A 15,215-nucleotide genomic window follows, 5' to 3' on the forward strand; every position below is an offset into this window, starting at 1 on the left:
TCTATTGCTAAATTGACATAAAACCATCTGTTGGGTCTAGCAATTGGATATAGGTCTAGTTTCTAAATTCTGATGAGTAGGAAAGAGACTACAAGTCGTTGTATAAAAGAAGGATGCTACTTTTCCAAAACAATAGCCCACTACTAAAATATGTAACTGTTTACATCAGCAGTGATTAGAATAAAGTATTAAATACAACTGTACAATACAATCTAATTGTACTAAATTCCCTTAGAATTGCTCTCATAAGCATTACCTTGCTACATGGTTGATAACAGGAGCAAAGTTTGTAGGTCCATAAAGCTGTACTGATTTTAAACTCATGTAGTATGCTTCCATTACACCATCTATTCCATTGCAATAAGGATTCTGAGGATTTCCATTCTATAAATAAAAGCAGGTATAGAAAAATCAGTTGAATACTGCTTAAGAAATGCTATGTGTCACATTATATCACAGTACGAGGTGGGCGGGCACAACCCTGTCTGTGTCAGACTGGCATCTCTCTGCACCTTCCAACTTGAAAATGTTTTTAAACTTACTTAAAAAAAATTGACTGAAAATGTTCCACTTCTGTGAGTCACCGAAACCACAAAGAAACAGACAGATATATAGATGAATAGACAGATAAGTTAACATCTTAAATTTGGACAGTTTATCAAATAAAATATGAAGATTTAAAGCTTTCATTTTTGTATCTCTGTTTATTCTATGATTCAAATATAAAAATACAATTTGCTGTGGGTGCTGTGGTTTTTAACTCTGAATATGTTTTAATGGATTCTAACTGTGAATTTTGAAAATACTGTTTATATTGAATTCTGTTTTAATGTTTGCATGTTTGTACATATTAAATTGCATGTTAATGCTTTTATGTTAAGTCTCTTTGAGTCTCCTTCGGGAGAGATAAAGCAGGGTGTAAATAAACATAATAAACATAATAATAATAATAAAACATTTTCTAGAATACTACTAAAAAACCCTTAAATAAATAAACATACACTGATCCAAAAAAGTATATGAGAACATTTTGGAAAAAAAGCAAATAAAATTAAGTGGGAAAAGATGATTATATTGAAATCTTACCAAGGCAAATTCATGAGATACTCTTCCATCTGGAGGCAGTTTTGCACCAAACCCTAGAGCTGGAAACATTTTGTCACTGTCATAGTCCTGAATGATCTCTCCTACTGCCCTTAATGCCATGCCATAGGCATTCAGCTGGTATGGGTTCATATAATGAAGTGAGGTTGAATGTGCTGGGTTCCCTGTTGAAACAAAGTGGATTGAGCGGTCTTTATCTAAATGGGACTTTCAATAGGCATTAACATAAGTAGGTTTACATACTAGCTCAGGTTTCACTGTGAAGTTTATTTGTGTATTTGTCATGATAATTATAATGGGATTATTACAATTCAGATTCAGTTTTATTATGAATCTGAATACTGCTAAACTGGCATATTATTTAAATGTATAGTGTGCCAAAATCCTGAATACTTCTGGAAAGTCCACAACTTTGGAGAGATCTCATGTGATACTTTTGAAGTATATCAATTAAAAACTGCATTATCAAATGTTATAGATATTCAAAAGGGCACTCTATTTGAAATAAGGAATAGTGTTGTGGAGTTTTGTTTTAAATCTAGATGTCCTGTTGAGAAGAGAAACATCATGTTTCCTTGGACGTTCTGGTAAATTAGGTTGCGGAAGATGTAAACAAGTTTAGCCTTGCTGTTTGGCCTACATGTTCTCACTGCTCTTTCTTTGGAGGAACATTTTTGTTTCAGCTTTTCATCAATCACAATTGCTTCATTGTCTCAACCCAGCAAGCTCTGATTTATCTCAACTGTAACTGGTTTCAAACAAATTCACTTCAAATAATAGTTTGTGAAGTACATCCGTTTGAGTTTTGAACAAACAGCAACTGTCTCTATAATCAAAAGTGGAAGGGAAAGATTCTGAACTACTGCTCTTGATTGTTCAATCAGTGAGGAAAAAAACACTTGAGTTCAGAAGTTGTCCTTTGTAGAGTTACAGACATATAGGATTAGACTCATTTCATTTCCTATAACACTATGTAACATGATTTTGTTCCTGGGCTACAAATGTCATTTCCTGATAGGTTCTATCATAAAAACATGGGAAAAGTTCATTAAGCAGCAAAAACTTTGTTTTTGTGGGACATCCTGAAGCACATTTTGCTATAGCTTTTCAATGAATATCTCACAGAGTTTCAACCAATTCAGTATAGTTTGTGGCAGCCACAAAAAGCAAGTATCTGGAGTATAACAACGACTTTCAAAGTGGGTACTGCACAATGAAACAGGAAATAACACTTTCAAAATCAGGAACAGATTTTTTTTTCAAATTTTGTTACATGGTGTAGTTAATAATCTCTCTCTATATATATTAACATTAGAATCTACAGGTCAGTTGAAATCACAAATCTGGAGTCGATAGATTCCCACTGTACTAGTTAAAATGTGGGTAAATAATATTTTTTTGGATTGAGGTGGATATTTTAACCAATGAATTTCAGATTGCTGGAATATTTGAGAACTCTAGAAAATATATTTCTAAGGGATTCAATGAAACATGGGATGAGATAGGATGAAGCATGATGGCAGGCAATCTACAATAGCTACCTTCATCGACTTTAATATCTTTCTGTCTACACAGGAAAACGTTGGCTCTAAGATGTTAACAACAGTAAGTTCTTGGGATATGCTAAACGTATGTTAAACAAACAACAACAATATAGTTTACATAATAAAAAGCTTAGAAAGTTATAGAGGTCAATTACTAAATTTACAAAACTTACCATTTGAAGCTGTGAAATCAATAGCCACAGTGAAATTGATTTGAGTCCTATGAAGTAAATTAAATGTAAGCTATTACATTTCTTGTCTGATCTGTTGATCACAGTAAATTATTAAAATTCAATGTAAGCTATTTAAATATGATTTTTCTTACATAAAGATGAATTAAGAAAACCCAACAGAATGCCACTTAGATAATCATGAATGCTATCTTATATAAAGCTGTTGAATGGCATCAGATAAAAGTTCTGGTCAGTCTGGTATCAATTTGCGTGTTAAAAAGTAGCAGCCAAGCATTATTAAACCAACACTTAAAAGAGTAACTTCTCTAATGCAGCACACTTTAAAGTCTATATGTAAACTTGAGTAGTTTATAATTCAGTCCTATTAAACAAGATGAAACCTTACACTGATACTATTGTTGTAGGTTTTTTTCGGGCTATATGGCCATGTTCTAGAGGCATTCCCTCCTGATGTTTCGCCTGCATCTAGGTAGAGGTAGTGAGGTCTGTTGGAACTAGGAAAATCGGTTTATATATCTGTGGAATGACCAGGGTAGGACAAAGAACTCTTGTTTGTTGGAGCTAGGTGTGAATGTTTCAACTGACTACCTTGATTAGCATTTGATGGCTTGGCAGTGCTTGTGGCAATCTTTTGTTGAGAGGTGATTAATGTCCTTGTTTGTTTCCTTTGTTGTTTTGCTGTTGTAATTTTAGAGTTTTTTAATACTGGTAGCCAGATTTTGTTCATTTTCATGGTTTCCTCCTTGCTGTTGAAATTGTCCACATTCTTGTGGATTTCAATGGCTTCTCTGTGTAGTCTGACATGGTGGTTGTTAGAGTGGTCCAGCATTTCTGTATTCTCAAATAATATGCTGTGTCCAGGTTGGTTCATCAGGTGCTCTGCTATGGCTGAATTCTCTGGTTGAAGTAGTCTGCAGTGCCTTTCATGTTCCCTGATTTGTGTTTGGGCATTGCTGCGTTTGCTGGTCCCTATGTAGACTTGTCCACAGCTGCATGGTATACGGTAAATTCCTGCAGAAGTGAGAGAATCCCTCTTGTCCTTTGCTGAACATAGCATTTGTTGGATTTTCTTGGTGGGTCTGTAGATAGTTTGTATGTTGTGTTTCCTCATCAGCTTCCCTATGCGGTCAGTGGTTCCCTTGATGTATGGCAAGAACACTTTTCCTCTGGGTGGATCTTTGTCTTTATTCTCATGGCTTGTTCTCAGTCTTGCAGCTCTTCTGATGTCTGAGGTGGAGTATCCATTGGCATGTAAAGCCCAGTTTAGGTGGTTCAGTTCATCTTGGAGGAGGTGGGGTTCATTGTATGTTTTTTGTGGCATTGAATAACGCCTATGTGTAAAGCTGTCTTGATTCCCCTTCGGGATGAGGCACAGTTTCCTAGTTCCAACAGACCTCACTACCTCTGAGGATGCTTGCCATAGATGCAGGCGAAACGTCAGGAGAGAATGCCTCTAGAACATGGTGATATAGCCCAAAAAACCCTACAACAAACCAGTGATTCCAGCCATGACAATACACTGATAATAACGATTTTGTTATTAGCCTGTTTATATTAGAATTCTAGAGTTATGATTCACTTACCCGCCCTTAATGTAGTCAAGAAACGAAACTTCTGTTTCCACTAGGAAGGAAAGTAATGTTACCTGAGAGCAAGTAACAAGGAATAAGTATTGAACATTAATTGTCATAATGACCACAAAATTCTGTATAGTATTTGAGAATCAAATTCTTTAAAACTTCTCCAAAATGCTGTACTAAATATATGACATCTGCCACTGACATGTATTAATAACTCAACCTCCATTTCCATATTTCCAACAATAAAAAAATATCTGTTTGAAGAACATTCTGTTCCTGTCACATCTTCCTTCGCTCCACTTGTCACTTTCATTTCATCAGACTCCTTACATATGTGTACAAATGGATTTCTATTTTAGATAACTAATTAGCTTCTTTGCATCATCATTATCACCTTTATCATTATTAGTATCACACAATCTGGCTAGAATGATTGCAAACTATAAATCAAGGAAGTCTTGGCTATAGGCTAATTTGCACCCCAGCATGGTACAATTTTGTTGTACAAGGTGTATAAGAAGTGGCAGGTTATAGGCACAGCTTGCACTGTGGAATGCTACCGCAGGGCACTATTCTGTGAACAACGCTAAAATGTAGTGTTTTGTATTTTCCAGGCTCCTGCTTCAACTGTATAGATCAGAACAGTAACACAATATCTTGTCCTGTTTGAGCAAAATAATTGAACAACTCCCATTTAAAATTTGAAATGTTTGGGAAGGTTTAATGGGTTTCGGTTAAATCAACACTATTCTTCAAGCAATCACATATGAACGTTATTACCAGCAATTTAATTCCCACGGAATCAAAGTTCATTTTTAGTAGCAACTTCATCAGCACAACTATTATAGGGACACAATAAAGAAGCAAATCTTTCTCAGAATACTTTACATAACTCCTTCAGAATAACCAAAGGAAGCCCATGTTGATCCCATAAGCCCCATTAGAAAAAAAACCCCAACAACCAACATTCATGTAACAACAAAAGCCCACTCACTATGTTTTGACCTTTGGTTACATTTAATAAATATATTGTCTGTCAGCTTTGGAGTTTCTTGAACAATGTTGAATTAAAAATATCTGACTTCAAGATGTATTACAATAGATGGAAAAGCATGTACTTAACTGTTCCTGAATTAATGTATTTTTTCTTTTTTGCCTTTTTCTTTGGATTTATTACCTAGAAATGTAGGATAATAGAAATATGTTAACCATTATGTATATAAAAATAGAGAAATATCTACCGTACTTATCCTTAAGGCCACAATTAATTTTTTTAGAACCAGGGCTTACTCCATTTAAATACCACTTACTCAAAAACCACTCAATTCTCAAACATCCTTGACTGTATTTTGTTGTTCAATGCTATAATGACTAATTTTATTGAAAATGTAAGAAATCCATTTCAGCCTAAATTAGAGAATCAAATTTTGAAACTTAAATCAGCATTTATGTAAATTCAATTGCTTCAATTGCTCTACTATAGTTGAAACCAGGAATTGGACTGAGACCGTCACATACAAACTTTGCTACCAGCATTTTCTTTCCCAGGAAATCAGGTCATTCATGTGCAATAACTACTGGAATGGCCCCAGATTATGATTGTTGATGGTGTAGTTTTGAATAGTTGATGTAATGTTTAAATCAGTGATTCCTAATCTGTGGTTCATGGACCACAGGGATCTGAAAGAACTAAAATATGGTCTGCAACCTCACCGTTGCAACGAGAGCAACTGGTCTCGTGAAACCGCCTTATAATGCTGAGGGTTATTAAATATGGCTTTCTGTGGGTGAGCAGATGGCAACTACTGGGATGGCAAATGTTCTGTATCAGAAACTAGAGCTGATGGGGTCTATCCCATGCAATTTTTGGAATCAGCACCCCAAATAACCAAACTGAATCTAAAGTTGATCAAAAACCGATTCATAAACCTTTTGGTACTAATGCTGGAGAGTGGTCCCTGGTCAAAGTGATCTCTGGTCAAAGTGGTCTCTGGTCAAAGTGATCTCTGGTCAAAGTGGTCTCTGGTCAAGTGATCCATGGTCAAAAAAAGGTTGGGAACCACTGGTTTAAATGTTTTAATTTGTGGTTTTAATGTAAATGTTTATTTTAATTGTATTTTTAATGGAATTGAATGTGTAAAGCTGCCTTGAGTCCCCTTTGGGGTGTGAAGGATGAGGTACAAATATAGTTAATTAATTAATTATTTTTGTTAGCAGCTTCATCAGAACATATATTATAGGATCACAATAAGGAAGAAGGTTTGACTGGAATCCTCATCAGCTACTGAGGGCCCTTCCACACAGTCCTATATCCCAGAATATCAAGGCAGGAAATCCCACATTATCTGATAATTGTGAGATTTTCTGCTTTGATATTCTGGGATATAGGACTGTGCCCTTAGTTACTTATATTAGGTTGAGCATCTCTTCTCCAAAATGCGGGTACCAGAAATCTCTTGTATTTTGGATGGTAGGGGGGTTGGAATACTCGTACACAGTTATTGTATGCATTTTAAAATAATGGGAATCCTTTGAACAATTTATAAAAATGTATAAATGCTTGTAGGTTTTGAAGATTGAGTAAAGAGTTGAGATAGTAAGGAAGAATAAAGAAATTGTTTGAGATAAAAAGTTTGCTGGGTGACAATAATATTTCCATCATATGTGTTTAAGGTGGGAGGTGGGGAATCCATTGTAACTGTTTTATTATTATTATTAATGGTTTAGAGGGCAGTGAAGGGGAGTTAGTTTTAATTGTAATATATATAGTATTAGTCATGTTTTGGAAAATTATTGATTTACAAATTGTATACCAATACCTATATTGCTGGCGGGGGGGGGGGGGGGGATAAATAAAAGGATTTAAAAAAAGAAATTATATTTGATCTGAATTTCTCATACATGGTGAAAAGATGGCTAAATTAATACAAAATAACTGTTCATATATGTTATAAAAGATATACAGGCAATACAAACTTTATTTTCAGCACTCAGATATATAAAAAGAAACAAATACTATTTACCTCATACACATTAAACTGTGACTGTCCTCTGGACAGTTCTCTAAAACTCGTCGTGAATTCTCCAATAAAATCGTGACTAGAAATAGAAACAAAATAGATTAATAGGTAAAGATAAAAATAAAACACTACTTAACCTTTGTCAATAAAGAGTCTTAAGAGAATTAGGAATTTCCCTAAGAAATTTCCAACAATTCTAAGAAATTTCCATTTGGTGTTGTGAAACCTTGTAATTGCTCCATGAACTCAGTCCCCATGGTATTCAGCCAATTGGATGGGCAGGTAAAAGAAATGGGAGTACTGAATATAACTGATAAATCTGTGATATAACAGCCAGGTCTTCGGTAAAAGTGTAATGGGTGTGAAAATAGCCAGAAAAAAATCAGCGTTATAAGTAATAGCTAAGTAATAGCTCAAAATACATAGGCCTAAATCTTAATTTTACTCCCAGCTAGAGAAGAATCAATGTGTTTACTCACCATTCAAAAAGCGACTCAAAGGGTGTAATCTATCTGGGACTAAGCAACAGGATTTTGACCTTAATAGAAAGGTTGCCTGGTATAAACCTGACTGCAAAACAACTACATGTTCAAACTAAAATGCTGTGGCTGAATTGATTTGTGTGTTCCTTTTTTAACATACAATTTCCTTCTACTGTGATTTTAGATTTAGGATTAAGTGATGGAAATGCCTCCACAACAGCTTCCCAAACAGTAGCTATAATAAATATTCACATAACATAATTGCATTTCATGATGACAATAAATTAATTACCTTCCATCTCTATCCCAGTCATACACCTCTACCTTAATCGTTCTGTAAACAAACAAATAAAAAAGAGAAAAGCTATACACAAATATAAATGAAAAGATTGTCAACACAAATAATGCAACAAATATTGCGATTTCATACTTGCATTGTGCAGCCCACACCTAAAGATGTTGGGATTTTGTTACTTTTCAATCAATAGGGAATATAATATACTGATAGTTTAAGGTGTCTTTACAAAGGTAGGTGCACAATTGAATACATATAAAATCTAAAAATATTGAGCATAAAAACAGCTAGGGATATGTTGTTGTTTTGTTGTTGTTATTGTTGTTGTTATTGTTGTTATTAGCAAACAAGTTTTCCATCTCATGGTGAAAAGTATACCATCTAGTTTATCTGATCTGATTTCCCAGAAGAGTTCCGAAGTGTAAATGCCACCACACAGAACACTTAACACTGAAGTATTGTTGAAACAATCTTTTGTCTGATAAATGTGGAAATATTGTTTCTGGGTTAACCTCTGCTTAAGTGGAATTTATTTAAAACTGAGGAAATTGTCATATACACGCCTGAAATGTCAAAGAAACTATTCACTGGTCCAATTCTAGGGTTATTTAAAGATTAAAGAAGAAGGTAGGTGGCAGGAGCCCTGGGTCAGAGTATGTTTGAGCAATCTGGTAGGAACAATTTACCATCATAAGCTACAACTACAGAGGGACATATTGCATGAATAAAAACAACAACAAAAAAACCCCAACTGGATTACAGAGTATTTTCATAATGTAATGACTTTGTTTTGTTGTGTCAGGAGCGACTTGAACTGGTAGTATTTTATGTTTATGGATGTTTTGAGCTCAAACATAAAGTAATGAAAAATCATGCTTCAATTAAACTGCCATACACAGGCAACACTTTATGACTTATTATTTCATAGATGATTGATCTGAATAATAAGACAAAATAATGAGACAAAAGGGTCTAAAACCAATTGTTAATCCCAACTACATACATTTTAATCAATGGAATTTACATAAGTGCTAATTAACTAACTTCCCAATGATGCAATGGATCCATTCCGAGAGGGACTAACAACTGAACTTAGGCCAAGAAATGTTACTAGTGTACATCATAACCAGAAGAATTATGTTCTTTAAGTTGCACACTAGCAAAATGATTTAATAGGTTCTACTCTAATAACAGAAATACTTTGGTAGGTTGAGAAAGCTTCATATCCAGCAAATAGGAGCTGCAGTGGTGTAATATGCTAAACCCTTGTGCTAGCTGCGAGACAGGGGTGAGCTCCTGTCTGTCAGTTCCAGCTTACCATGCAAGGACATGAGAGAAGCCTCCTACAGGGTAGTATCACATCCAGGTGTTCCCTGGGCAATAAATCTGCAGACAGCCAATTCTCTCACACCAGAAGCAACTTGCAGTTTCTCAAGTCGCTTCTGACACAATAAAAATAAAACCCAGCCTATTCCCCAGTCAATCAAATGAATTGATGATATATACCAACAGTCATAACCATACATTTATAAAAGGATGGAAATACATCACCATGTTTGAGTGATGACAAGAATGACACCCATTTAAAAATGTGATGATGATGATGATGATGATGATGGTAAAAATAATAGTATGCTTTATTTATATCCTGCCCCCTCGCCCTTAAAGGACTCGGGGCAGCTTACAACAGAAGAAACACAATGTAATAGTAGTAAACGTACAACCAAATCAAATCTAAAACACACAATAATTAAAGCATAAAGCATAAACATATTAATAAAATTCAGAAGGATGTCCATGTATATAATAAAGTTATACACATGGAGATTCATGCAACACTTTGGCAGATCATGTGAGCAGATGTTTCAGCAAATCTTACAGTGAAATGTTTATTTCTTGGAGGAATCCTCATCTGAATTGCCATCAATCACTGCAACCAACGTTTAAAATACTGCTTTGACTTTTCAATCAGTTCCAACTGAATGAAGCTATGCACTTGCTCTGAATGTGTTACTATTTTTTAAATTTTTTACTATTTTTAAATAGTAACACATCCACTAAGAATTACAGTTACTGAATGGAAGTTACCATGAAAAGAACTCAGAAACAAAATGTATTTTAAATAATTATTATACAAAGTAGCATGCTTCAGAAACAAATATTACTTACAAGTCATACATGAAATTTACCATTTATAAGCATTAAACTCCTTTAAGAAGATACAAAGTATCAAGGAGTATACCAAACCAAATATCAACATTTCATACCTAGGATTATCTTCCTGGCACAAGGAAGATATGCCCATAAGGGATATCAATTATGGTTTTTCTTTTTGTGTCAGGAATGACTCGAGAAACTGCAAGTTGCTTCTGGTGTGAGAGAATTGGCTCTCTTCAAGGACATTGCCCAGGGGATGCTGGGATGTTTGATGTTTATCATCCTTTTGGGAAGCTTCTCTCATGTTTCTGCATGGGGAGCTGGAGCTGACAGAGGGAGCTCAACCCGCTCTCCCCAGATTTGAACCTCAGTCCTCCCTTTGCTAGCACAAAGATTTAACACATTGTGCCACCAGGGGCTCCAATCAATTATGGTGGCACTGGATAACACTATTTATCCAAATTCACACATTTGCAGGGTTTTCTTCATTCTCTGGCATTGGTTTAATCATGAAATAGACTGTTTTGGGAGTCAAATATGTCTTGTATCTTCATAAAACGTATACAGTAAACCCATATCCATGAAAGCAAGTTAGTTTTATCAAGTAAAATTTCAACTAAATGTTTTTACAGAACTAATTATACGCATCTTGAGTTATAATTAATTACAATGATAAATATTTAGTTCTTGCCTGGATTGTAGATAAAAGTATCATTCCACTAATTGTGAACAAAAACCCACATGATGGACATTGTACTTTCTGTCTAGATTAATTGCATCAACATGAATATCAACTTCTAAGCAAACATTAAGAGATAAGATAATGAAGCTGGGAAATTTGCCTCAGGGTTTAATTGGCTCTTCAAACTTTATTTATTGGGGGTAATTTATCTAATTAAAATCCTGCCACCCAATGTTTATTATGATTATATTCTCTTCTAATTTGTCAAAAACTTCCATCTGTCTATGAAATGACAGAAAGAGGCAGAAGTCCTTAGTTATTGTAGAATCCAGGTGTGTAATTCAGTCTGACAAATGCAAATACTGAATCTTCTTACTTTACTCAGTTCAAAGTCATAACGCAAAATGTCGTTATTTGGATGGCTAATACAGAAAAAATAGAAAAATCTACTTCTAACTAATATACTTAGGACTATCTCAGATATGAATGTAACAAATAACAAAATTTTGTGAAGGATGCCTCGACTGAATACTAAACGTTTGTACTGAGCTTATACTTCCAAGACTGTGATAAAACTATCTTATGTGATCTTACAGATATTGATAGAGGAAACATTCAGCATTTCTTACCTGTCATAATCCCCATTACAAAGTGCTCTGACAGATATCTTGAATGCCTGCCACACTGGATTTAATGTATTCTTTATCACTTCCGTTTTGTGGCAAATTGTAAAGCTAAAAAACAAAAAAATGTTTATTTTTATTTATTCCACAAGTATTTATCACTTTATTTATTTCACAAGTATTTCTCAATGCTGTGACACAGAGATTGGGGGTGGGAGACAGTCAGGGTGTCTCTAGCAATGTTGAACCACATTTGACATTGCTGGCTACTTCTTGCCTCTGCAATGGCAAAGACAAGGGCCATATCAGAGATGTTTGGACCATACCAGGGCCAATCTGGCATTTGGCATGTCAGATTGGTGCTGGGTTATGGGTAAGTGTAGATTTACTGTCTTAAGGGGGGGGGGGGTGATTTCTTCCTCCCACTACTCTGAGATTATGCTAAAAGCACCCCAAACTGTGAATTTGTCTCACAGTCACTAACACAGAAAAGAATTCACACATCCATATCTGTTAATGCCATTTACAAACAATGATTGTGATTTATAATGTCAACCAAATAGTCAACAGAGTTTTGAACATATTCCTCATATGTAGTGTCTAAGTCAGGAGACCTCAAACTAAGGGCCGGGGGCCGGATGCGGCCCTCCAAGGTCATTTACCCGGCCCTCGCTCAGGGTCAGCCTAAGTCTGAAACCACTTGAAAGCACACAACAACAACAATCCTATCTCATCAGCCAAAAGCAGGCCCACACTTCCCATTGAAATACTAATAAGTTTTGTATTTGTTAAAATTGTTCTTCATTTTAATTATTGTATTGTTTTAAGTGGTTTTTTCACTACAAATAAGGTATGTGCAGTGTGCATAGGAATTCAATCATTTTTTTTTTCAAATTATAATCTGGCCCTCCAACAGTTTGTCGGACTGTGACCAGGCCCTCTGTTTAAAAAGTTTGAGGACCCCTGGTCTAAGTCCTTTGGCGTTCTTTTCAGGAAAAAGAAAGCAACAACGTTCTAGATGTTTATAAAATTATAAATTGTGTACAGAAAGGACTGTAGTACTTCCCCTTTCATGAACATTGCTTATTGTTGTGGGCTTTCTAATTATTTTCAGCCTATGGTGACGTTGAGATGAACGTATCGCAGAGTTTTCTTGGCAAGATTTTTTTTCCAGAAAGGTTTTTGTCTTTTCCCTTCTCTGAAATGTAACTTGTCAAGGTCACCCAGTGGGTTTCAATGCCCAAGCAAGTATTCAAAACATGGTCTCCAGAGTTTTGGTCCAATGCTCAAACTACTATACGACACTGGCTAGTTGTGGTTATGAAATCATACTAATAGTCAAAAAACAACAAAAATACTTATTTACATAACATGTAATTAGGCTATAAAAATTACTAACAATTACTACTATCTTGCCTTGATGAAAAACTAAATAAGAAGCATCTACACAGAAAGATATAAGTTCATTAGTCCTCTAAATTGCCACTAAAAATAGCCTCTAGAAAAATATAGCACACTAAATCAGTTGTAGTTATTGTTAGTTTAAGATGTCAGAATATTCTTATTGTTCTTGCTGCAACAAACTAATATATCTACTCCATCCCTCCACTTATAATAATATAGGAAGAGAAAAGAAGATTGGATAGTAAGGCCAAAATCTACCTCTGTGCACAATTCAAAGTTTCCCTAACTCTGTTGATTACTGATGACATTAGAGTTCTGAAAACTTGCTCACGCAGCCAGTTCCAACTACTATGTCACACAAATTAATCAAACATGAGAGACAAAAACCCTCTTAAAGTACTTATCTCTTATGACATCACCTACACACAATTTGTATTTGTTTATGCAATGTTACAATTCCAACTCCAAACATATAGAATACTAACAATATGTTTGAAATGCTGCAGGAATCAGCACTCGAGAGGAAAGGTATGTTGTCTTATCATTGCAACGTAAACTTACTGGCAGCACATGGGGTGCAGACCCAAAATTAGTAAGAACATCAGTCCTAGCTTAGTCTTACTCAACTGCCGAGTATGCCTGCCCTGTTTGCCTATGCAAAGCAGGTGAACATAGCACTGAATGAAACATGCAGAATAATCACAGGATGTCTTAAACCTACACCTGTTGATAAACTCTACAAGCTAGCTGGCATTGCGCCCCCCCCCCCCACCCAATGTGCGACGGGAAGTTGCTGCTATATGTGAGAGAAATAAAGGTTGAATACTGGTGAAAGCCACCCACTACATGGCTCCCAGCCTCCTCCCAGAAGACTCAAATCAAGGAAAAGCTTTATGAGAACTACTACTCCTCTTGGCGTCCCCCCAGCAACAGCAAGGGTATTCCTCTGGGCAGCTAAATCTGGAAACCCCAACTGGATGGCCCATCACGAGGGTCTTCCTCCAGGGGCAAACCAAGAATGGGCAACTTCAAAGTCCCTGAACAGCTTCAGAAGTGGAGTGGGCAGAACAAAAGACAATCTGGCAAAATGGCACTATCTAAAAGTATCCCACACCTTGTGTGACTGTGGAGCAGAACAGACAATTCCACATCTGTATGCTTGTCCACTATGCCCTGCCTCATGTACAGAGGAAGAATTGTTGGAGGCTACAGACAATGCCATTGCTGTTGCCCATTTTTGATCAAAATATATTTAGCCACCTGCACTCCTTCTATTTTTATTGGTTTTATACTAATTTATGCAATGCTTTTGATACGAAACAAACAAACAAACAAACAAACATAATGGTGATCTGTATTATTAAATAAAAGAAAAGATGATGCCACTCTGAAAGTTAAAACAAACTGTTGCTAAACTACATACCAGATTCCTTATTCTCCACCAGAACTTACATTTTCTTAAATGTTTAACAGAAGAAGTACCTGCCATCTTCGTTGCTGCGAAAAAATACCAGGAAGGGATCTGATTTTCCAAAGAAATCTTTCTTGTCTAATTTGTTTGCACAAAATTGCATCAGCACAGCATCCTAATTTTAAAAAGACAGAAATATTGATTAGTGCAAACTTATACCGCATGTATAAATTACAGAAAGAACGACTGACAAGAGTACTAGTCAAGTTCAGCTTTCGTTGAGTCTAACAATAACTTCAAAAGGAAAATATATCATGAAATTTCCTCTTTGTTCCCTCTCTAGTTTTTGAAATATAAAACATATGCTATATACCATCTAATAAACTAGTGCCGATGTGGTCTATCCAATGCAATTCTGAATCAGTGCCCCAAATAACCCCAGGAATAGGCCTAGAAACCAACATGCCAATAATTAATTTTGGTTGGTAAGAACCAAATGAACTTTAGCAAAAGAAAACTATTTTTTAATTTACCCGGCAACAGTTCAGTTCCTCTGCAGTTAGTATTATTATTCCGCATTTCCTCCCAGGAATTCCTCTGAAACAAAGCAGATGAGATACTACTGTTTATGGAAATATAAATTAAGAAGACTTTCCTAACTAATTGACTAAAGACCAACTGTCTGAGCTGTATTAGTTTCTCAATTCTTATTAATCAAC

The 15,215-nt window shown here is 35.5% G+C and overlaps 1 protein-coding gene across 1 annotated transcript in view; it reads right to left on the reverse strand.

Annotated features, from left to right (window-relative positions):
• Window positions 1–15,215, reverse strand: part of CPNE8 (copine 8) — a 65,576-nt gene that overhangs the window by 11,940 nt on the left and 38,421 nt on the right. Inside the window, exons 7-16 of the mRNA XM_060778411.2 lie at window positions 15,030–15,093; window positions 14,568–14,671; window positions 11,688–11,792; window positions 8,217–8,258; window positions 7,446–7,521; window positions 5,546–5,599; window positions 4,426–4,487; window positions 2,822–2,868; window positions 1,087–1,268; window positions 257–384 (exon numbers count right to left, since the gene is read on the reverse strand). Of these exons, the coding sequence (XP_060634394.1) occupies window positions 257–384; window positions 1,087–1,268; window positions 2,822–2,868; window positions 4,426–4,487; window positions 5,546–5,599; window positions 7,446–7,521; window positions 8,217–8,258; window positions 11,688–11,792; window positions 14,568–14,671; window positions 15,030–15,093 (864 nt within the window). The remainder of the gene's footprint in view (window positions 1–256; window positions 385–1,086; window positions 1,269–2,821; window positions 2,869–4,425; window positions 4,488–5,545; window positions 5,600–7,445; window positions 7,522–8,216; window positions 8,259–11,687; window positions 11,793–14,567; window positions 14,672–15,029; window positions 15,094–15,215) is intronic.

The sequence above is a fragment of the Anolis sagrei genome, chromosome 5 (assembly GCF_037176765.1).
Source record: "Anolis sagrei isolate rAnoSag1 chromosome 5, rAnoSag1.mat, whole genome shotgun sequence".
Taxonomy (NCBI): Eukaryota; Metazoa; Chordata; class Lepidosauria; order Squamata; family Dactyloidae; genus Anolis; species Anolis sagrei.